A 25128-nucleotide genomic window follows, 5' to 3' on the forward strand; every position below is an offset into this window, starting at 1 on the left:
AAAACCAAGCAACTGGAGAACCTGTCACTTCTCCGCCGGAACTCTTGCTTTTGTTTTTCTCTCTCTTGTGTTTCTGTGCGTTCCTCTGTTCCGTCCCGCTTCTCCTCCGGGCCTGTCGTATGCGTGCGTGTGAGTGTGAGTGTGTGTGTGTGTGTGTGTGTTTTGTGGGCGGGGCTTCACTCTCCTGGCTCCTCTCCACACCTGTAGTCAATCACCTCATCAAGCTCGCTGTTCAAGTACCCCGGCTGTCTCGCCACTCGTCGTCAGCTCCGCTGTGTGTCTGCAGCCAGTCTTTGCGTGCCACGCCATCTCACCTGCAAGCCCTCCAGCCAAACCCCGCCATTCCTAACAACGCCCCCCCCCCCAGTCATGAGAGCAGTGAGACAGTCATGGATTAGTTGTTTTGACATCAGTAAAGAGTTTATTATTTCATTTTAACAGTCATGTGTGGCTTTGGTGGTTTAGTTAGTCTTTCACCTTTTTGATATTATAACAGACATCCCCTTTGTTTTCACTCAGGAATTCAGGAGTTTTAGCTGTTGGGTAATTGAACAATATTAAATTACATGTGTGCTGAAGGCTGTGCAGGCAGCAGTGGAAAGTAAGGACCTTTACTCTTAAATACTGTACTTAAGAACAGTTTTGAGGTACTTGCACTTTACTTGAGTATTTCCGCTTTATTTCCCCCAACCCACCATTTCAAAGGGAAATACTGTACTTTCTACTCCACTACATTTATCTGACAGCTTTAGTTAAACAAGCAAGATACTGTGAGGATTGCAACAATTGAGCTCACTGAAGCACACACCTGCACTGAACTGGCTTCCCTTTCTCCCCGGAGAAGAAGTTGAGCCCCCGATTGTCCTTGTATAACCCACACAGCGTTTGTGGATAGTGAGATATTTGTGGATCATTATACATATTTGTGGATTCTCTTCTGTGGACACTTCACATTTCTGGATTTTTTTCTACAGATCAGCTACAGTATCATACACATTAGTCAAATAAGACTGACAGGAAGTGATCCACAAATGTAAAAAAAAACTGTCTCAGGTGTACACAGGGATCAACAGATATGTAAATGTTTACAGAGCATGTTATGCCTATATTTGCATTGCCATTCGCATTTTGGTGGATATGATTTTACACAACTCAAATAACAAAATACATGTTTATTGATAGTGAAACATTTGTGGATACACATTTGTGAATTATCTTCTGTTGGTTACAAATGATAAAGTCCAATAAAAACTTCCATACAGATCTGGAATTTTGTGACATTTTTATCAATTTCTCAGGAAATGATGTCTGGATCTTGATCTATAAAATCAAACATATCTATGAATCTTTACAGTTTGCTGAAGAACCAGATAAACATCCAGATCTGGTGGAAGAAAATGCAGGATTGTTTGACCTTGGTGGAGGTAAAAGCTCTACTGAGTGCTATTCTAGTTTGTTTCTGTATTCCTCTCACAGCTTATGAATAATGTATGCTGCAATATCCGTGTTTCCAAGTTTATCTTTTTCAAAAAGACAATTAGAAAATTAGCCTTTTATAAGACCGTAAGGAACCAAAGTCATCAAATGCATGACTCAGTGTTCACTAATGTCATGTTATGATACTGAAATATATTAACTGAAGACATCTGTGTGGAGCAGTACTCTGTTGATCCCCCACTTCAAAAAGATGAGCAGGGGCTCAAGTTACAGTAGCACAGAAGGAAAACAGACTCACCTGAATCCTGTCTACATTAAAACTGTACTATTCCTAATGAGGGTCACCCTGTTTTTTGATCATCCAAATTCACAAAAAATAAAATAATGATAATACTGATTAATTATTGTATTTGTATAAATTAAATTCCCCACATCTATTAATTTCTTTTATTTGAAATTGACAGATTCCCTATGCATCTTGATTGGATGACACAAAGTTGACAGATGTGTGTTTAATACATTATAACTACACATTTACAGTGTGCAGCATCAAACTGATCTCGCACATGAGGATACAGCGTCTCTTCTGGGGAGGAAAAATCGCACATGTATAATTTTATATTGGTGGAGAGCATGGTTAAAATGTAAAGGAATAATATATATATATATGTACACACACACACACACACACACACACACACATGAGTAAGTAAATATTTTCCTCTGTGTTTCTTTGTTTCCTATAGCCACAGGTGTGAGCCTCCTTTATCCTGTCACGACTTTACTTCAGCCTACCTGAGTCAAGGTGGCGGCTACGGTGGTGGGTTGTGCGCATGCGCATGTCTCCGTTCATCATTACATTATAAGGGCAGGTCGGAGAGCGGAGCCTGGTTCAGTGTACAGTATCTGGACCGGACCGAGGCGGCAGGAAATACATTTGCAAGGCGGAGGAGATGGAGGACAAAGAGAAAAAGAAGAAGGATAAAAACTCCAACAGCGACAGAGTCACTCTGAAAAAAGAAATTGGACTTTTGAGCGCTTGTGCCATTATCATCGGTGAGTGTGTGACAGCTTTTGATTTAAACAGTGTGTTCATGAAGAGCTGGTCGATACGGTGAATTCATCTGCAAGGAGAAGTTAACTGGAAACGTGTTTGAGCGGCCGGCTGGCGGAATAACTACTGTAACGTGGCGGATGTGCAGTTCTTGCTTTGCTGTTTAAGTTACAATATCACAGCACACAGCAAGAGTCTGCCACAGCAGGAGTCCGTTTTAGTTCGGGTCCTGGTCTACTGTAAGGACGCTGTAAGGTACCCCTACAGCGTCCTTACAGTTTCTGAGTGATAAATCGAAATCTGACATAAAACCGCCAAAAACGCACGGAAGGTCGGTTTTACGCACGGATACTCCACCTCTGATGTGTGGGTCCAGTTCAAACTGCTGAGTTTGAAGGTAATGTGAGGAAACTGTTGCATCAGTCTGTGATGATCTGAATATGGACATGCCTACGTGGCTGGATCTTCTTATGTTGAACTTGAAAGACACAAAGCGCAGCCTCCATGTGGGTCTGTGGGACAGTTACGCTCTAACACTGCCGGGGTTAGGGGTTCAATTTCTCAAGCGGTGCACCGGGTAAAGCAAGGCATTAATGTTGTTCCCTCCTTGCAATCATCCTATTATAACACACCCGCAGCAAAAATGTGCTCGTGCTCCACGGCAGGCAATTTATAAGAGAGAAATGCCGCCGCAGAAAGTAAAGACTGTTTTAAGGCAGGAAGTTGCGTTGTTTCAGTTTCCTGTAAATGTATGAATGGATGTTCTGACCGATGTTAACAGTATTCAGTGACGGAAACAACGTCATTTACAGCAATAAACTAAACAGGATGTGCCTTATGTGTTGTTATAATCTGACACTAATGCAGAGGCTTCCCCACGCTGCAGCTGCCAGCTGAGAAACGGCCTGTGACTGGATACATCCAGCATCTAGCCTCTGTGTTTGTGGGGCAGGGGGAGGACATGGCTATCGACTTAATGAAATGACATGAATGTTGTCATGAAGTCAGGAGGTTATTTTTGTATGAGACAGTATGTTCTTAGAGTTTGTTTAGTTTATTACAGACACTTTAACTCATCTCCTTTTTATTATACACTAAATGTTCATTTGCACCTCTGCTGTTTAGAAATCAACATTGCTATTTGCATATGTTCTGCCAGGTTACTCAAAATATATCAAAACATACATAAATTTGGGAGACCAGCTGAATGAGAGAATGGATAAAGCGATCGCTTTGCACCCAGTCCCTGACATTCCTCACAAATTGCTCTTGCCTCTGAAGTTACAGCTTAAGATGATCTTGGAACATGAGCTCATGTTTTTGACTTTTCAGCCGTCATTTATCAGTCTGTATGACTATGTGTGGCCATAGAATGGGAGGGGGGGGGAGGCGGGGGGGGGGGGAGTCACAAGACAGACTTTAACTGGGCGTCCATAGTCCGAGTTAGATGTCATGGTACATTAGGAATGTGCCACTGAAAACATAAATTATTTCCACAGGTCTCCACTGTGCCTCTGCACACGCTTTCAACAAATGATAAGGTTGTAAACCACAAGTAGGCGAACCCTCCAAATCAAAGAGATGGCACAACGAACGAAGACAAATTGAAGCCAGATGTTGGACATTATAGACTATAGAACTGGTGGTTCCTGCATCTCACAGATCCTCATGTTTTCTATGCCATATATATGATGATGAATATATAAAACAAATGGAAAAGGATTTCACTGACAAACAGACACAAACCTACATTAATATTTAATACAGAACAAGAGAGGCAGTTTTTGTCATCAAGACAAATGACAAACATCTTCTATATGAGATCTCAGTGGAACGTGGAACATGAAGCACAATCTGACATTCAAACAAAGGAAAGGGAAAATGTGTGGCACTTTCAACAGTAATGTTATTTTAGTGGCTTATCTTAATAGCCAAGGTCAAGTCTATTGTGCTTTGATAAAAAAAACATATACTGTCCCAGTTAATATTAACTCTTTTGCGTGCCATTTTAACTTAGTATCATGTTCATTTGACAGATTTTTTCATTTTACAAAATCCATTGCTAAACTCTCAAAATAATCCAACAGCTCTGATGAACCTTTTCAGTATATCGGAGAGCTTCAGCAGTTAAGTATTTGGTCAATTTCATTATTGCTAGTGTGAATTTAATGCTCAAATCACTCAGGTTAATAACGACCACTTGCCAAGTCTTTACTGTGAAGCACAGATGGAGTGAAGCCTGTGCAGCTAGTACACACAAACAACTTGAGTCACGCTACTACCCACCAGATCAGCCTACTCACATATCCAACGCCCCACTCGCCCCACTATTGAGGCTGACAGTGCACATGGCTACTTCTGCACTGCATGCAACTGCTAAATACACTACTACTCCTTACATTTAGCTAGAATGTACCAAATGTACCAAATGACAATAATCTAAACCAAACTGAACGCACTTATATCACACATATAAGTGTCACGGGTTCAGGTTTTGGAGGACTCAGACACAGGTAAAAGTTCAAAACAGCTTTGTTATGGCTTTGCAAGCTGAAGCCGACAAGGACAGGCAGACTAACTAGAAAAATGGAGCAGGTATGCAAATCAGGCAAGCAAGGCTCAACTGCTACAGCATAGGACACAAAGTAGAAAATCTGGCAGGGAATGAGTGGAAATGGGCCAGTGCAAATACTAAGAGCTGATTAGAGAAGTGGGAGCAGGTGAGTAGGTTGGTGGGGAGGAGTCGGGTTGCTGAAAAGCGGGAAAGCAGGGGGTTATTACACGGTGGGAGGGCGTGGCAGGGTCTCAAATGACAGGAGACTTAATGATATGGAAGAGGCATATTAGTATATTCCCACATTTTCACACCTCCACCTCCACTCCAACAACCACCTGCAGATCGTTTCCCTTTGGCAGAGAAAGTCTTAGCATTTTATCACACAGTTTGTTACGGTTTCATACAGGAGGGTGATGGAGAGATTTCTTAACCCTTCTCCATGAATTGAATAAAATAGTGATTAATCTCAGCCAGTGCAGGGAGGCAGAGAGGGTCAGTAGGACTCTGATTCACGCTTTCAGCTGTGATGCCAAACTTTATGACATAACAAACACAACATAGGCATTATGTAACCACTCTGCATCTCACCACAGCCTCCACAATCAAATCTGACAGTGATAAATGCGATGTTCAGACCTCCTCCATTGCACTGCATCATTAGGGAGTATTCAGAGCTGATCTAACAGGGAGGCTGCGATGGTGTGCCTCACTGGGCTTTTTGCAGCTATTTTAGCTGTTATTGGGGACAGAGTCAAACTTTGTCCCAAAGTTCTCCAAAAGGAGAAAAAACACGCCGGACAGTACAAAACAAAGTGTTGCTTGGACAGCTGCTGTCAGTTTTTGTTTTCTCTTTTCTTCTCCTAGTGGTGATGACATATGAGTGCCAGGATAGATCTGAACTCATGACATGGTGGCTTATTAGTATGTGCCTTAGCCAACTGAGCCACTAGGGATCCTCTGTTTATCCCTGTTTGGGGGACAGCTGAGACAGGCCCTCAATGAGCTATGTTTCCACACAAGGCGCAATTGGCTTAACCAGTTCCATTTAAAATATAATTATCATTGTGTCATTACACAAATGGGACAAATGTTGCTTCTGTTTCTTCTGTTGTTTGCTATGGTTTAAATATAGATTATACAAGTAAAACAACTGCAGCTGCAGCTGTAATGACAGTTTCCTTCTACAACTGTATTTACTTCAGTGGTTGCTTTTCTGATCGGTTTTGGTCACCAGGGAGCTAATTAGGTGTCAGGTGTTATCAGATTGGGTAGCTTTCCAAATACTTTTTAATTGATTAGATTAGTAAAACTTGTTTTGGGTTTTTACCATTTGGATGTTTTTCCCTGACAAAATCTTATTACAACAAAAGTGGTCCATTCTTCTCACAGTACTTCTTCGCTGAAACTTTTCTCCTATTTAAATTATTATTCAGTCATAGATCTGTGATAACATATTTTGAAAAGCTTACACATGTTCATAAACATTAACATTAAATGTTTCAAGTGGAGACTTGAAACATTTAATGTACTGTTATAAAAAAAGGCTCTTTTTGTGACCGAGGATATCCCGCAAATATGTATCAAATAAACAAAATACAAACAAAACAAAGCTAAACAAAGATAATTGGCTAGTTTTATTGCCACTGGGTGACTTTGATTGTACACTGTAATGGTTTGTGCTGCTTTGGATTGTGCTGAAGCCATTTTTTTATTTGTTCATTTTTTGACCCTGGTAAGATCTCAGTGACAATTCAGTACATAATGTACATGTGTATTATCCTTCAGTACAGTGTCTGAGGTAGCACTTCTGCGTGGTTCTGCGTTTTTGCTCTCCCAGTGGGAAAACAATGACTCATGGCGACTCAACAATTCTGCCTTGGGCTGCAGTGTAGTCGGGGTAAATTTATCTGTTCAGAAACACTGACTTTTTTGACATCTTTCGCGGATACGATGGTTTGTTACTGTATAACAGCAACAATAAAATTCAACTGTTTCTACTATTTGAATGGTAAAAGCAATCACACGAAGTAGCACGAGTTTTTATCATGAACCTGTATTTATGATTGTTGTCAGGTGACGTCATGAGCATAAAACAAAGATTTGATGGTGGAAAGGTGGAACGTACAGTATGAGCAAATTTACTATTTTATATTCATGCAATTATCTGACAAAAGAAATGGACATAAGTCAACAGGAAGCCCTGTAGATATTTTCCTACACTATAACACAACAGAGGGGACAGAACGGAGCTTCAGGCTACTGAGACGAGGCTGTGTGTGCTGTTATGTCTGTCACAACATCTCTACATCCAACTACACTTATTACCAAATGAAGACTAAAATGCCAAAACGGGTTGTTGTCCAATTCAAAGTGAGAGGAGGAGAGAATTTCCTTTTCTTTATGTGTGTTTAAGCTTTGGTCTCACTATTGTTGTTCTTTCCATTTGAACCATGCACTTTCTTTCTGGTAGACTTTAGTCTCATCCAGAATCCAGCTGAAAAAAGTTGCAATATCTACCATGAGACTGCTTTGACCTCTGACTCTTGACTTCTTTACTAGTGTATATGTTGCCTTTTCGTCTTTTCGTTACATTTATTATTTGTCATTGTCCATAAAAGACTTAATATATATATTAAATATAATAAAACAAAAAAATGTTAAAAGAAAAAACTGTTTCACACACACGTTCAGTCCACCATAAAAGAGAAAAAGGTAATTATAAGGTAGTTTTTGGCGATTGTACGATTCAGTAAATGAAAGAAAAGTCAGCTGAAGAGAATCCTTAGAGATGTAATTAAAATGGTTGGGATGTTTTAATAGGTCTCTTGGGATTTCTTCGCTGATTGTGATTTTTCTTTGTCCAACCAAATTTTAGTTTTCAACCTTGTGTAGGTCTCTGAAACCTGCACACAGATAGTGCATCTGAGTAATTAAGCGGATTGACAAGCCTCAGATAAAACAACTGATTACTTAAGTAGGAAAACCTGAAAAATACTTGCTTGTAAATGTTTGGAGGGTTACGAAGAATATGATTTAAATTCAAGTATGATGGCTTGATGTGTGAACGTAGGTAGACTTGTTTTGCAGGGTATTTAATTATTTATAGGCAAGTGTAAATAACCTTAATCTTAATCTTAATCTTTGTTTCTTCGAAGGTAACATCATCGGCTCTGGGATCTTCATCTCTCCTAAAGGAGTGTTGGAGCATGCAGGCTCAGTGGGGCTGTCACTCATCGTCTGGGTTTGCGGAGGGGGGATATGTACCCTCGGGTCCATGTGCTATGCTGAACTGGGTGTCACTATCCCAAAGTCTGGAGGAGACTATTCATACGTGACAGAAATCTTTGGAGGGCTGGTGGGGTAAGCACTGTTTTTGTCCAGTCCATTTTTCACACAACGATCTTCGGCCTTTCAGCACTTGAACTAACGTGGTATGAATGACTGCCAACAGTCCAGGGTCCATACACAAGAGGGTTGCTTTAATAGGACTGGCTGTCTGGAACCAATCAGCTCTGAAGGTCTTGTGACTTTCATGTGGTCATGTGACATGTCAGCTGATCAGAGTGTTACTGTAAGTCTGGGAAGGTCAAACATGCACTGCAGTGTGCATGCCTGTGGAGGCACTAGTTTGGCCCTGTGTGGCTTTGTTTAGCTCATTTGTTTGCACGTGTAAAACAAATTCAAAGTGCCACATCAAAAGAACTAGAAGGAGCCAGGAAAAAAAGAACAGGAAATAATATAAAAAATGCAACAGCAAAAGAGATGATGTGAAACACATATCTGTGAAACCACTGTCCATCAACAAACAGACAAACCACATTTTCCGTTCAATGACATCTTCTCTCCCTTCTTTGTGGTAGTACATTACAGCAACTCAAGCTCTCTTTTTCTCAGCATTAACTATGTCCAGCAGTAGGTAGAACCAAAGAACAATAACCTCACCTTCCCAGCTTAAAAATCCTACAAACCCCTACTCTAGCAGATCATGTGAATATTTTGTGTTGGTTATGGATTTATCCATTATTATATTACAAAAAGAAGCCAAAGGTCACAGGAGTGGTCAAAAGTCGCAGTGTCATTCTCAATAAGATGAGGTATACTCTAGTCTGGTTGCTACGACAGTGTCCACTGTCTGTCTCCTCCTGCCATCCTGTAACTAATGCAAAGATGCCCTTTAGCAAGCAAACTATGGTTGTACTGGCCAGCGCTCATCAGACTGTAATAGAGAAATAATGGAGAGGGCTTTTTCCCTGTCAAAGTAACAGTAAACCCACAACAGTGCGTAGCAGCAACTTCTCCATGTTAATCTCAATAATAAAAATAAAAAAATGTATGTGCAAAGGAATGTTAATTTTCATGTAGGAAGTTTAGTGTCTCCTCTTTGTCCCTGTTTCCTGAAGCTTCCTGTTGTTGTGGAGTGCCGTCCTCATCATGTACCCAACCACACTGGCTGTCATCGCACTCACCTTCTCCAATTACGTCCTGCAACCAGCCTTCCAGGACTGCCTGCCTCCATACATTGCCACCAGACTCCTCGCCACCATCTGCATCTGTGAGTCACAAACAACCAGAAACCCTGTGAAACTTCGTTTTAGTTTCAGTCATGAATAGTCTATGAAGTTTGTGCTTTTCTATAATGGGTCTGAACTGCGCTTCCTAGAGATCATCTGTGAATCAGTGTATCACAGCCTCACAAGCCTTTTCCCTCTGATTATCTATCGATGAAGCTTGAGTTTCCACAGGTGGCGCTCTTTTCTTTCTGTTCAGCCAGGGTAAGTACTGCTGCTAATGCTAATCACAACAGGAGTTCTTTTGTTAATCCTATACAAACTGAGAGTTAAAACACATAAAGTCCTGTGCAGTGCGGGATTTTTCCAGGCAAAGGCCAGGAGACACCGGATGCTTCTTTTCATTCAATTTAAAGTCAGATGCCAAAGAGTGACTGAATTTCAAGTAGGAAAGAACCTTGGCGGGGCTTCCTTCCCTGTGACATTTCTGAAATGCGGTCAGTCATTTTGTGCCATATCAACACAGTAGTACTCACTCTACATTCTATGCAAATTCACATGTCCTGAAAGTTGTGAAAGGAGAGGAGCTGTCACTATAATGCACAGAGTACGTTATACAACCTGACAGCTGAAAATGTTTGACCTTTCACCTCAGGAATGCAGCATTACGGTGTAGGTTCACTATTGTGTTACGTCTGTGATGGGGAGAGGCACAGCAAACAATGTCAGGAATTATTCAATTAATGTCTTAATCAAAGATCTGTGAGACTAATGAAGTCTAAACTCATCAATGTTGTTGAGGGGCTGGGCACTTTCGGCTGATATGCTGTATATTACATTTATATTATCCATATACATATACATTTCGGGTTGTCAGGGAGTTGTCAAGACTCAATGAAGTCACCGTTCCTGGCCAAGAATTATTTGACACATTGCACTATGTTAAACCACAACTTGCTTTTTTCACTTCAGTTTTAGATGTATTGTGTTAAAGAGTGAGCTTTAGAGGCATATTTTGTTACCTCTGGACTAAGGGATGGGTGATCTGACGAGCTTATTTCATGGATGAGCTATATGAGATATATCATTTTAAAAGTTCGTTAACTGATAACCGGCCCATTGTTAACCGTTAAACAGCTGCAGCTGGCGATAGCAGTGCTTTTTCTGCTCAGTAGCTTCAGTCAAATGCGGCCAAACTATTGTATTTTGGCCAGGTCACCCACCCAGACGTGGGACAGAGCCAGTCAAGCTGTTTATCAGTTTCCAGTCTTTATGCAAAGCTAAGCTAACCATGTCCTGGTGGCTGTTTAATCTTTTAAGGGCAGATATTGTAAGAGTGGTAACGATTGTCTAATCGAACTCTTGGTAAGAAAGCATATTTCCTAAAACGTTGAACTTTTTCTTTAAACAAAAAATAATAGCACAGCACAGTAAAACCTTTGACATGTTTGTGTTGATGTAAAATGTTTAATAACAGGTCTGGTGTCTGGTGTTGTTAGACAGCAACTGGCAGAAGCTCAACGTTTCCAAACTGAGAAGTTGGTTGATGGCTGAAATCTTGGCCAGGTTTTGACAGGTTGACTTTTCTTGACTGAAGAAAGTTTGCATCAACAGAGGAGGAATTGCTGATGGATTTGTTGGTAGTCTGTGGAGGTTACATTTCTCTTTGGCTGCTTGCTGGCACTCTGTCATCACGACATCTTGGTTCACAGTATCACACTCCAGACTTGATGTTGCTTTCGACATTCAGGTCGCCTGACTGTATGCCCCCGAGTGACTTCCAGTGAGGTAACGTTAGAGCAAACATCCTTTCCTAGAGCAGCGTTACAAGCAACTGATCTTCAGGTCTAGGGTAAACGGTCAGAGCAAACTTACATTTCATTTAAGCAATACTGATTGAACATTGCATGTGCTCAGGGAACAAATGAGACAAAGATGAAGGCAGGAGTCAATGTCTTTAAAAATCTTTTCATCCAGCTGGAAAAACTGAAGCACCCCGTATTCCACCCTGTTCCCACCTGGCTCTATGAATATACAAGGAAAAGGCCATGAAACCACAAAGGGTTAATCCGACTCTTCAAACCAGATCCAGATACTTTAATCTCATGGCTTGAAGATATTATGATACTGTGATGGTCGGCCATGATGTATTTAAATAGCCAGTGGCAAAAGCAGACTCAGTATATCTGTTTGACAAGCCAGCCGGTTTGGTCTTGTCTGGACTGGATGGAGAAAGGGAAAGACAGGGGAGGCTCGGCTATCTGTGAGGGAGCGTGCATGTGTCAGGCTGAGGTTAGCATTTACGGAGCGCACCTCCACTATTTTTGGAAACAGAATGTTACAAGTGCTGCTTAGTGAGTGAGTGTGTTTATGTGTTGTGCTTTTGAGTGTGGTACGAGTTTTTGTGTGTATGTGTGTCAGTATCAGTGTCAGACTACATAATGGTGCCAGCCTCTGAGGACGCCGCTAATGAGAGGGTGTGTCTACGCCATTGTGCATTGTTTCACAGTGGTTACCGTGACGCTCCTGTCACTGAGCACCATGGAAACAGGAAATGGGCAGGACACCTTGCACATCAATGATGGGGGATCCAATTGGCCAGATGACATTCTGGTTGGCTGTTTGATTTTCCTATTGGCTGTTTGGTACCACCCCCATCCTCCTCTCTGGTCCACAGCATCACACTTCAGACCTACAGTCACAGGGACTTTGTAGTCGTCCATCTGTGATCAGCAGTTACGTCAGCTCCAGTCTTTATGTCTGAACCTTTGAGTGGGTTGTGAAAGTGTCAGGTTCCACAGCACTCTGACAAAGATGGAGAAGAATAATGGATGAGAGAACTTGATGTTAAAAGTTTGATAAGTATTTTCACTGTCGCTCCATCACCCTCAAACACCACAAGAAGGTTCATGGAAGGGAGACGTGTCACTCCTCCAAAAACTAGTGGTGTAAATAATAAACTTTTAGTCAGCTCACTATGCTACCATGTGGGAATAATTATTGTAATCCCCACCAACAGCCTTTTCTGAGTGCAGAGGATGGACTGCTATTTACATTCAGGTCATACATTCTTTTAGCCTGAGGTTTACGCAGCGCTGTATGCAGTGAGTCGCTCTGCAGTTGTGTTCATCATAAATGCTTCTGAACAAATTCAGGACCATGAACCAAGCTCCATAAACTGACCCACAGAAGATAAAAACCTGTCAAATCATTCATAACTTGCCCTCAGGGCATTAGCAAAACTGGAGATCAGTATTAAGTCATTTTAGGAAAGTTGAGTATCTTGGCTGTCAAAGATAAAATGTAAACTTTTTTCAGCACTTTGAGGGCAATGTTTTTCTGAAACACTCGAGGAGATTAACTGGATTAAATGTTGTTCTGCACTGCTGAGTCTTACTGAAGCCCCTGTTATGTCAACTGAACTTTTCTCAGTTAAGGGTTTATGAATGTGAGTCAGCCTAGATATGTGTCCCCTGTCCTTCCTCCCCTGCAGAGTGTACTGCGTGAGAGTCACAAGTGACCGAGGGGGGTGTGTGTTGTGTGTGTGTGTGTGTGTGTGTGTGCGAGAGTGCGAAAACCAGACAGGTCCAGTTGTGGGCTGGTTGTGTTCATCTAAGAATAGGAGCACTGGACAGCACAGAGAAGCACAGTAATATCTCTAGAACACCCATTACAGGAGATTAACTCTGTAAACCCATTTTTACTTTGTCAAATATTCATCACTTGTTCCAGACAGTGAACAATAAGCAATAAAAATAAATGTATTATTTCTTGAAAATATGAAAGATTGTGGACAGTTTCACTGACCCGAGCATCATAAAATTCACATCATAACTGACAATCACCAGAAATGTGATGATTTTCAAAGCAGGAGGGATACACACCTCAACCCTCACTTAGTCATACAGAGATATCAGCTTCTGTTGTTCATTCCGGCGCAGCAGGGTGCTGATTTCAGTCAGCACAAGTCTTTACCACGTCAGTGTGGTGGTGCAGCAGTGGTAGAAAGAGAGGGAGTAGTAGTATGTTTCAGCCAATCAGATGTTATATCTCTCCCACTGGTTTGGAAGGATGTCTTTGACATATTCCACAAAACAAACCTCATTACCCATTTCAGTTTAATTTTAATTGATATGAATAAAGATCACATGATATAATGCACTTTAATTTTCAAATTTAGTTAGCATATTATATGCCAATTTAAAAATAAGGACATGCGACAAAGGTCCTCTGCTGTCTGTGAACTTGGAGAGGCTGTGGTTCATGGCTGGCACTTTAACCCCTTGACCTGCAGAGAGCCCTACATTGGAAAACCTTTTTTAATGGATTCTGGTCACTGTACTTTAAATTTCCTTTTTCTTTTTTACTGGAAAAAATGTTTCCATTTACAAAAACTTTTAGTTTTGATTTGCTTCGAAAAGATATTCAAAAAAGCTGAGTACGCATAACAGGCACACAGTGTGTCATATCATTCCTCTGTGCCTTAAGTTGTGCCGTTGTTCTACCTTTTATGGGTGTTTGAAAAAGAACAACAAAATAACTATAGGTACAGCATAGACACGAAGGAAGCAATGTGCAGTATGCAGGCTAAGAACATATACAGAGATCATGTGCAAATAAATTTTTAGTGTGTAGGAGTGATTTAAATTTAACGTTGGCAGATTCCCATGACCATGCCGGACTTGTTATATCAAGAGCTGCACCAAACTCATTTAGAGTTTGATTGAGGGATCATGATCAGTCACCAGACTAAAGGCTACAATTGCTCTGCAGATGGAAAAACCAGAGTGGTTCATTGAAAAAGAAAAAAAAAGAACAAAAAGTGACTCTGGGGGTAAGGATGACCTGAGGTCGTCACATAATGCACATAGAGCTTTGAATCTCTTTAGCACCTTTGCTCTGTCATGGCAAAACAAAAAAAATAAAAAATACTACCTATACCTTGTATGAAAGAGTGTCACTTTTGTAGCGTCTGCCTGTTATTCATAGACATGTCTACACACAGCTCTGTGAGATGTCTGTTCCTGTCATGCAGGAATTACTGTTGGAATTGAACTTTTTCTGCTGTTGCAACAAGTGGACACTCTGGTTTAGTTAACGCCCCAGAGGAAAACTGTAAAACACAAATAACTCAAGTCAAAAGACTGTTAGTTTATAAATTGTGTATCTCTATGATATTCTCATTAGGTGATTTATTTATTCTTCATATTTGCTATATTGATTATTGAAAAAAAAACTATGGTAATAGAGATTTTTCAAAGATGAATTTTCGTTACTTTTACAAATCCACTCTGATCTTCATTATTTGAAATGTATACTTTTGTGCTGTCACATCTATCTGCAGGTCTGTGCAGTCTCAGCTAGATCTACTTTAAATAAGAGAGTTGAAGTGCGACTGGGAATCAAATACAGAAAAATTAGCGACCGGATGCAGCTTTCCTTTTATTTACCCCTATTCTTTAATCATACTGTACTGTGTTAGTTGTCAGCATGTCTCTGCATTATTTCATCCAGACTAAATCCTGTACATTTACTGTAGTCTGAGGGGATTCTGGTGTCAGAGACCTTGTGGTGGACAGACAGGGCTGGGAGGTTACTGCCAGTTCAGTGACTCCAGGGATCAGATCCTGGACCAGAAGGAGGCGTTCCTGAGATTGAAGGCCCCTGATAAATCTGCACTGAGTTGGGATCAGAATCCATTAAAAGTAAAAGCAGCAATAAGTTTAGTATTCTAGTGCTGAGGCAGCCTTCAATAGAAATCGTGATGGCAGGACACAGATTTACCTGCGCTGACACATTCAAAGCCTGCTGGCACCTCCTTCCTGTCAGGGTTAACACAGAGGGAAGCTGGGGGAGATGGTGGGGGGTTCCACAGGAACGGAAATGCATGTAACACTCCTCGGGTAATGGACTATAAAACACAGTGGTGTTGTAGGGGAGAGAAAGCTCTGCCCGGTGCCACCGAAACCTCCTGCCAAAAATTCACACGTGTGTGTATGTGAGTGTGCCCGTGCCAGCGGAAGCAGTTTGTTTAGATTTCTGTGGTGGGAGGGGAACCCAGTGATGGATGACACGGTTGATAACACCCCCGCCCATATATGCTCTCTCACACTCACACACACACACACACACACACACACACACTCCTGCAAGAGAGTGTGTTTGTGTGTAACAGTAAGGAGGAGCGAAAGGTCAGGAGAAAGACTAAGAAATATAATCATTTGATAAGATAAAGAGAGACAAGACAAAAGACAAGATACACAAAACTGAGAGACAAGAGAATGGGTAATGAAAGGTGGAGAGTCCGGACAATCTTGCTCACACACAAACTTCGTTCTAAACCACTTCCTAATCTCTGAGTGCCTGTGAAGCAGGAGCAATGGTCAGTGAATGGAGAAAGGCCAGAGCAGGGGTTTATAAGAATTATGTAAATTCCATCCCCTTTAAGGCACATTCAGCTTTCACAGATTTCCTGTTGATATGGTACATCACTGATTAGATGAGAAAATAGTGGGTATACATTGATATCCCTTATATGGACACGCCCCGTCCCCACCACTGAGTGGCAAAGCAAGCCAACAGGACGCTGCTGTGAATGAAGAGAGCTATGATACAGAGAGGAAGATGAAGATGAAGAACATGAGTACTAAGTACTCAAGTAATAATGTAGTAATGACTACGGGGTACTCATGGGTTGGAACGTCAACATGTTGACAGGTGTCGCAGCTGGTGTGATCCCATCACAAGATGGTCTCTAGTTGTTACACTGAACAAAGCCTAAAAGACACACAGACACCAGGTCCAGTTTTATATCAGGCTTTTAAGGGATTGTGGTTGTCTATAACTTGGAAGAAATTATGTTAAATTTAGAAAGCCATGTGATCGATTATGTTGACACCACAAGTGTAATACACTGGATGAAAACCCATTTTGACAGACTGGGACATGGGAAGAACCTCCACTAAAACCTATAGTTGGTTCATTCACAGTATTTCATTGTTTATTAATATGATTTTCTTTGTGCATAAAATATGATAATTAACTGACCGATCTATTGAAGGGTTCTTCAAGCAGAACATCATGTATTTAATATCTTCCCCTGTATATACTATACCCTTTATGTGACAGTATTTAATTTAGAGTTCTACTACAAAATGTCCAAAAAAAGGTTTGACTTAGCAAGAACTTTAAGAGAAATGTAACAAGGAATGTGTGAAAGGGGCTCATAAAATACAACATAACTTCATATTTGTATTTACGGTATATTGTTTCAGAGTCGTGTGGTATTATGTGTACAAGAGAGCACACCTCACACTTAGACCACACAAAAGTTTTCTCTCATTCTTTCTCTGTGCTAGCCAACTCACAATTCCTGTTGGGTTTAGGTCTCATTTGTAAGCTGGCACTTTAGTTTGAGGGCAACTGGAGAGCCACTTGCATTTGCTCCATTTGGCTCACTTGGAATTCGGCCAGCCCTTGTTATGGTGGCACTTGCAAACACGCAAAACTGAGGGTCAGTGTGAAGGACAATGGCTTAGGGACCAGTGTGTTGGGTAGAGGCGCATATATACACACACACACACACGCACACACAATGCAAGTAGGAAACAGGAGGTAGGAAGTGCTCAGGAAAGATGTTTTCTTTTTTACTTGTGTGTGCTGACAAAAGAGGAATGTGAAGTCTGTGAGACAAACCTTACACTTTCATGAGGCACCACAATACATGTTATCCGTGTGAACTGTCACAGGCATATACAGTATGTTTATAGTGACAACACAAATGTATTAATATACTGCCAACAATGATACCTGTATATGGAGATTGAATGTGGGAGTTATTAGAATCAGAAATCTCATAAACAAGATGAGTATACAGTGACTGTGTTTAAGATCTGCTTCAGTCGTTGCTCTGTAAGTGCAGCATAATTTATTATTTTTTTGAAATGGGGAATAATTACCTTAATAAAAATGACATTAAAGTTTTGCTTTTGAATTACTTGTTGCGTATCCATGTATCTTTCCATTAAACAGGCAATCAACTGGTCTCTGGTGTAATTACTGCAATCCTGGAGTTGCTGCGCAACTGTACTGTTGCTGAATGATAACATTCAAAAAAAGGAGCTGAAGAAGTAATTCCACAGTGAAAAAACAGACCAGAACACACTCTACCAGCATGTTTAGAGAGGGCAAAGATTAAATAAATTACTAGTAAAATTTTAAACAAGTATGGCAAAAAGAATAAAGCGAATATGTTGGAAAAATAAGAAAACTAACAGGAGTAACTGCGACATGCTGCATACACGTCAGCGCATGCACACAAAAAACAGTTTGTTTAAGGACAGCACTAAGAAAGAGTGCTGATAATTAGATAAGGTCATTATTACTGCTGAAACCAATCTAGTGTATTGGAGACTGCAAGTTTAACCAATCTAAAGTTTAACCATGCTAAAATTGTCCTCGTCCTTCAACACAGAAAATACTCTCAGTGCCCTCATTGAGCTGAAGCTAGTGTCCTGCACAAAATGTCACACTATGAAACCTTAGAAATCAAAATGGTTAACATTTACTCTCTCAAGTACAGCGCATTTTTTACAAACGTCTTATTGGAGCAAGGTAGAAGTGACAGGCATAAAGAAAACGATGAGTTAATACAGCCGTTAAAAATTTAACATTTGATTGCTGGACGAATGGTGATAAAGTAATGACAAAATGTGGAGATGGGAGAACCTTCAGGCTTTATGTTAAAAAAATAACCCTGTTGCTTTTCCCTTGAGGTTAAGGTTTATTTCATAAAAGTGTATTTATTTTCTCCCTTTTGTATTTGTGTGTGTGCGCAGTATTCCTGACCTGGGTGAACTGCTCCAGTGTGCGCTGGGCAACGAGGATACAGGATGTTTTCACTATAGGAAAACTCCTCGCTCTGGCACTCATCATAGTGGTAGGACTGGTCCAAATCTGTACAGGTAAACAAACACACACACACACACACACACACACACACACACACACACACACACACACACACACACACACACACACACACACACACACACACACACACACACACACACACACACACACACACACACAGTGGTGAGACTATTCCTCGAAATTACAGCAATGGTTTAAAATTTAACTACCTATAGCAAGATAAAGAAAAAAAGATTTCAAAATGTTGTGTAACTAGGAAGAAACATTGTTGATAATTTAACAAATACTGATAGATAGTAGAAAAACATTATACAGAGCTAATAAAAAAAATCCCCCTACAACAGAGCAGAACTATGATAAAGTTCAGCAGTAAAACCTACAGACAAAAAAGGATCCAAATAAAATGCATGTAATGTGAACAATGTATACAATGAGATCAAAAAAGGAACTACTAATGAGATAATGACAAATAGTGAAAAAACGATTTAATATTTTTGGCAGAAGTCATTTAAATCTGCAATGAAGATGAGGTAACACTCTTTGAAACTGTTAAACCTCAATACTCTGCCGTTATTCTCAGTATGATGTGAAGCCATTAAACTGTGGATTTTATAATTTATTCTACTACTAGATATGAGCCAAACAAGGCAACGATCTTTTCACTGCTTTTCTCTCACCTGCCTCCAGGTCACTATGATTACCTGAAGCCCAGCGCGGCCTTTGAGTTTCGTCAGGACCCGTCAGTGGGGCAGATAGCTCTGGCCTTCCTCCAGGCTTCCTTTGCCTACAGCGGCTGGAATTTCCTCAACTATGTCACAGAGGAGGTCGTGGAGCCGCGCAAGTACGGCACACACAAGAATACACAAGTAACAACAATACAAGAGTATTTCATATTCAGTTTTTCATAAGCTAATATACAGTAGATACAACATTGGTCTATTTAATTACACCCACATCTACACTGTGAAACATAATGTCACCTCACTTACTTAGTTCAGAATAATATTAGTAGTTTTAATTCTCAACTATTTTCTTTATTATATTTTTATATGTCTTTAATGCTGCTGATCCTGCAGCAATTATTTTTAAGCTGAAACAACATTTGAAGTATCCTTACTTAAATTGTTGTTATTTTTCTTATAATGAGGAACCTGCCTCGTGCCATCTACATTTCCATCCCACTGGTGACCCTGGTCTACACTATGACCAACATTGCCTACTTCTCCTCCATGACCCCTGAGGAGCTGCTGGCCTCCAATGCTGTGGCAGTGGTAAGCAGCCCTCAATCTCCATGAATGGATGTTTCATATACAGCAGTTTATATACATCTTAACAAGAGGCACATTTGTATAGAAATGTATAACATCTGACAGCCTTTTGAAGCTGAGAATCATAGGATGAGACAGTATCTCAATCAGAAATTTAACCAATCAGTCAATAAGATAAAAGTTTTTTTCATGTCCAAGAGGTAAAAGAGTCATATGGGTTAGCAGTCATATGAGGGAAGTCTGTGAGTACCTTACTCTGGCAGACTGGAAATATGAGTTGTGTCCTGTTTCAGAAAATATCTGAACAATTTTCTCTGTCACACACTCAAACCTTGTATGTGCAGCCACAGTCTGATATAGCTATACAGGGTGTTCAAAATGGAGCTCCCATCTCTTAGTGAAATTAATCATGAAACAATTAATGGTTGGAAAATCTGACTCATTATTCACTGTGTTGTTCCAGACTTTCGGGGAAAAGCTGCTGGGGATGTTTTCCTGGGTGATGCCAATCTCTGTAGCACTGTCCACCTTTGGAGGGATCAACGGATATCTGTTTACCTCCTCCAGGTAGAACACGCCCACACTTTGCTTTGGCGTATACTACATGCTAAACCTTTAAATGTCATTTTATCTCAAAATAAAACTAAGGGTGATCGGAGTTACTCCTAGCATATACAGTAAACCTGACCATACACACATCTAAGAATGTGTCTGTCTATTTGTAGATTGTGTTTCTCGGGGGCCAGAGAGGGTCATCTGCCCTATCTGCTGGCTATGATCCACCTAAAGAACTGCACTCCAATCCCTGCCCTGCTTGTCTGTGTAAGTACTACTCTCCCTGTTTTGTCTACTTTGTCAAGCCTCACAATGACACTGAGCAGAAAGGGTGGCCACAGACAGTAGCAATACTCCACTGGAAAGTACCTACCTACTTGACCTTTGTGCCTGTGTTCATGTCCCACAGTGCACTGCCACAATAGTCATCCTGTGTATTGGAGAAATGCACAACCTGATCAACTATGTGTCCTTTATCAACTATCTGTCCTATGGGGTAACCATCGCTGGCCTCCTATACCTCCGCAAGAAGAGACCCAACCTAGCCAGACCCATCAAGGTACAGAAACATTTAACTCAGGGTATTTTTCCATGACCTTGTTGAAGACATAATATAATGTTGTTTAACCATCAAGTCACAGCTCTCTGCAGTTTACTGCAGATTAACTAAACCAGTGCCTCCTTGCCAAAACTGTTCCACTCATATATCTGCCACAATCTGCCCTCTGTGCTACTTCCTGTCTGGACTCTGTTTTTTTTTTTCCTGTATAATTTTGAAATGACTTAACCTTATGTGTCCATGGTTGTTTAACTTCGTGCCCCTGTGTGTTTCGCACCTTCGTGATTCCCTCCTCTGTCCTGTCCTGGTTAGTTTCACCCATGCACAACTATTCTTGCCTCCCTTGTGTATTTAGTCTCCATGTTCCCCTCACTCTTGTTCAGTTTGTCTGCTTTTGTTCCCTGAATGTTCCCTTGTGAGAAGGCTCTTGTTTGTTGTTTGCTTGAACGCCTGCCTTTCCGGTCATCTGCCGGGTCATCAATCACTTACCTTTAAGCCTGTTTTTTCTTTATTAAAGTATCTTCACGGCATTGTCCTGCCTCTGGATCTCCCTTTGGGTTCCTTCCCTTGTGTTCCTGGTTTCAGCTGTGACAATATCCCCTTTTCATCTAATAATCTGTAATTAGGAAATTATAACATTTAATTTGTATTCTCAACGTAAGTCCAAAGGGTGCGAGGGCGAAAGGTGAAATTTTCTTCCAAATGTGCATACAGTAATTCAATCATTTACTTATTGAGCATTACTGACAACTAGCAGTGATAGTTAAAATGGCATTGGATTGTATGAAAACCTTAGAGCTGTATATTAAACTCAGGATACAAAATGTAATGATAAGCTCACCTTTGCATGAATTACGTACTGACCATTTCCCTAAATGTCAACATTTACTACTCTTTAGGCCGCATTTTGTAACAAGGCAAACAAACAACAGAGGAGGGCAACATTAGCATCATTTAGTTTCTAGTTTGCGCATTAAGCCAGCTGGGGGAGTCATTAGCAGGTGAAGCAGCTGTAGCCAATAAATGTTAATCAGCTACATTTCTACAAGCTGTGTTTCCAACATGCTCGGTCAGAGAAAATTAGCATTAACGCCACTCTGTCCCACCTACTATAGGCTCTGTCTTGGCCCAGGTCTGTTTGCAGCTAGCATTAGCTGGCCTCCTAACATCTGAACAGGACAACATGGGGCTTCACTGCTGTTCACGGCGTTTCAAATCTCCCCACACCGTTGACCTCATTTAAACCCAACATAATGATATTGAAGCTCATCACCTCAGCTGAGCAGCAGCGTGTCCGGTCGGTCTGTGAAGCCAAACGTTAACTATTAGTTCATTAGTCACAGGAAACAGAGCTTAATTAGCGACAGTTTGTCATTTACTGTCTTCATGGTCATGGATAGTATTGTGGCGCCCCCTTGTGTCTTAAAGCTCAAGTGATTTGTGTGTGATATGATGGGCAGAATACGTGCAGATTTTATTTGTCAAAATAATAAACATATAAACAATTGTCAATAATTTTGTCCCATTAATTGTTTAAATTATAGGCTATATTACCCCAACCCTATACTTGTATACAGTAGCCTATAGTATATGCAGAAACATTGTGTTGAAATATGTCTGTTTTTATCATGTGCAGGTCAACATGTTGATCCCCATCACCTACATGATTTTCTGGGCTGTGCTGCTGGGCTTTAGTCTGTACTCTGAGCCAGTGGTTTGTGGCCTGGGTATGGTCATCATGCTGACCGGAGTCCCTGTGTACTTTGTGGGGGTTAGGTGTAAGGACAAACCCAAATGGATCTACAGGCTAGTTGGTGAGTTGTCTGTGCCACTGTAGAATACATAATCAAATGATATTTAAAAAATATATATTATAAAAAAGTATAATATGTTAGCAGTTGCTGAAATTAAAACACCTCTTGTTGTCTTTCGTATTGCAGAGAGACTCACATACATGGGCCAGAAAGTGTGTTATGTGGTGTTTCCTCAGGAAGACCCTTCAGAGACTGAACCACTCACTGCCTCCAAAGCCATTGACTGAGCAGTGCAGTCAACCAGGAACTCCCTTTTTACGGCAACAACTGTACATCCAGTTTTTGCATTGCAGTTTTTCATATTGTTTGGTCCGGTTGTGAATGGTGAAGAGATGGTTTTGCCTGTGTTCTCGCATAGGTGCAGCCCGAATGGGGCCGCAATTAAGTCCCAGTATAAAAGAAGCGGACAGTTATGTTTAGGACATTAGCATGTTAAGCTCTAAAGCTGGGGCATGAGTTTTTATTTGTTGGTTTGGTAGTACTGTCCAACCATTCTCCTCACCAGTTTGCCAAGTTTTCTCTTTCATACAGATTTTCATCTCATCTTCTCCCTTCTACTCACTCAAGGATCTTCCATCTGCCATTTTCTGCTTCACCTCCAAGATCTTCATAGTAGTTTTATTACCTTAAATCTTTGTGCTAATGTGCCTTATGAAATGTATGTGTTGGTATATAGTATTGGTTTGTGCGGGTATTTTGAGTGCATAATAACTTTTATGAGGTAAATATGCAAGCAGTTTCTGCCCTTAGCAATATTTCTCTACTACTGCTGCTATCTCCAGCTCTGTTTCACTAATTGCTCACATGTTGTTTACTGTTTGTCAACTGTGGATGAGTATTTTTCTGTCTGTACCTCTGCCTAGCTACAGTACCTGGCCATTCTTTTTACTTTACACCCCCTGTTCTCTCTTGTTAAATCACTACTACTACTCTTGAGAGATACTGCAGGTGCCTTCATGTTGTCATTAGAGCGGTGTCGTCCACAATGACACTCATCTTTCCCAGCAATATTTACAGGACAGGAGAGACAGGAGGGTCACAGTTTGCGACTTCTGCTTGAAGAATGGTCAATTCTCTTTGCATTGTTACAACACGTGATAACAGACTGTTTTTCCAGTTTTTAATGTTCACCAGTCTCTTTGGTCTCTGAGTGGAAGATACAAGCCTCTGGCGCTTTGGAAACGATCGGATCTCTGGGAATGCCACTGTGAACTCTCACAAGGTGTTTGACCTGCCAAGACAGTTGTTAGATTTCCCATATCTCTCCTGCTGTTATGATACAGTACTTACCATAAACATGTTGTTGGGCAACATTAGCGGAAACCATATTTACAGATAGGTGGATGGTTGGCAGAGGATGTTTACTTGTGCATGGGCCCGTTCCCACATCCCCAAAGACACATCAACACTACAATAACTCCATGCCCAGTGACTTTTTATAGATCAACTGACTTATTGTGATACTATTGATATAAAGTGGTTGAAATAATCATAGTCCCATTGACCTGCATGACCACTTTCTGTTGTCCAGTTGACAATATATTGACTTATGGTAGGGATATTATAAATTTAGTAAAGAGATCAATTTGACCAAAATAATTTGGAGTCAACTTAGTATTTCAGTTGGGTCATAATAACACAGTATGCTAAGTTACTGTGGCTCCAGAGATATCGGTGTTGACATGTATTTGAGTAATCTCTTATAGTGCTTGGGTATGAGCTGTTTATGTTGTGCATAGACCAGAACATATGAAGGGTTGGCCTTTTTAACATAGTGTAAACCAGAAGGTTGACACTTTTCTAGGCCAGCAGGTGCTGGGAATTTGCCCCTGCTTCAAATCCACAGACGCACACTTTTAACACGCATGTCTGTCCGCAATGTCCAGGCGTTGTTAGCTCAGTTGAGATCTGTAAATACTGTGTAAAGGAAAAAAAAAATGCGCCACGGACTCGTACAAAGATCATTCCACAGACATGTTGTGATACATACTGTACAATTGATGGGTGTACCTCTGTGTTTTGTAAAAGAGTGTAAAGTTGTACAAGAATAACAATGTAATTGCTTATTAAATATAGCAAATTCTGAGAAGCATAACCTTTTTTGGGGTGAGGGGCAAAGTTCATTCATTTTTATTTAATCAAGCAGTCTCATTGAGATTAAACTCTTTTCCAGGAGACCTGAGAACCATAAACAATCAAAAAACACAATAAAAAAAGCTGGAGAATTACGTAATACAAGAAACAAGGAATTAAGAAAAAAAGAAGATAATAAAGGTTCAAAATCTCCAAGGAAAATACAAGACTCTAGTTTGTAGGCAGTTTGCCAAATATTTGTAGGAATTAGCAAGAGCAATTTAAAAGGAAACACATCAGGAAGGTTTATTTAGTACTGACACGCTATGCTGCAGATAAAAGTCAACCAGAATTTGGTATCTGTGTCACAGT

At 40.6% G+C, this 25128-nt stretch overlaps 1 protein-coding gene across 1 annotated transcript; it reads left to right on the forward strand.

Annotated features, from left to right (window-relative positions):
• The first annotated feature begins 2283 nt into the window (after positions 1 to 2283).
• On the forward strand, positions 2284 to 24783 carry slc7a10a (solute carrier family 7 member 10a). The gene is made up of 11 exons (XM_056372497.1): positions 2284 to 2493; positions 8204 to 8408; positions 9449 to 9600; positions 18394 to 18519; positions 19175 to 19328; positions 19635 to 19758; positions 20219 to 20322; positions 20481 to 20577; positions 20720 to 20869; positions 22506 to 22683; positions 22810 to 24783. Exons 1-11 carry the CDS (start codon positions 2391 to 2393, stop codon positions 22908 to 22910), a joined length of 1494 nt encoding a protein of 497 aa, XP_056228472.1. The 5' UTR covers positions 2284 to 2390; the 3' UTR covers positions 22911 to 24783.
• The last annotated feature ends 345 nt before the right edge of the window (positions 24784 to 25128 follow it).

The sequence above is a fragment of the Seriola aureovittata genome, chromosome 1, assembly GCF_021018895.1.
Source record: "Seriola aureovittata isolate HTS-2021-v1 ecotype China chromosome 1, ASM2101889v1, whole genome shotgun sequence".
Taxonomy (NCBI): Eukaryota; Metazoa; Chordata; class Actinopteri; order Carangiformes; family Carangidae; genus Seriola; species Seriola aureovittata.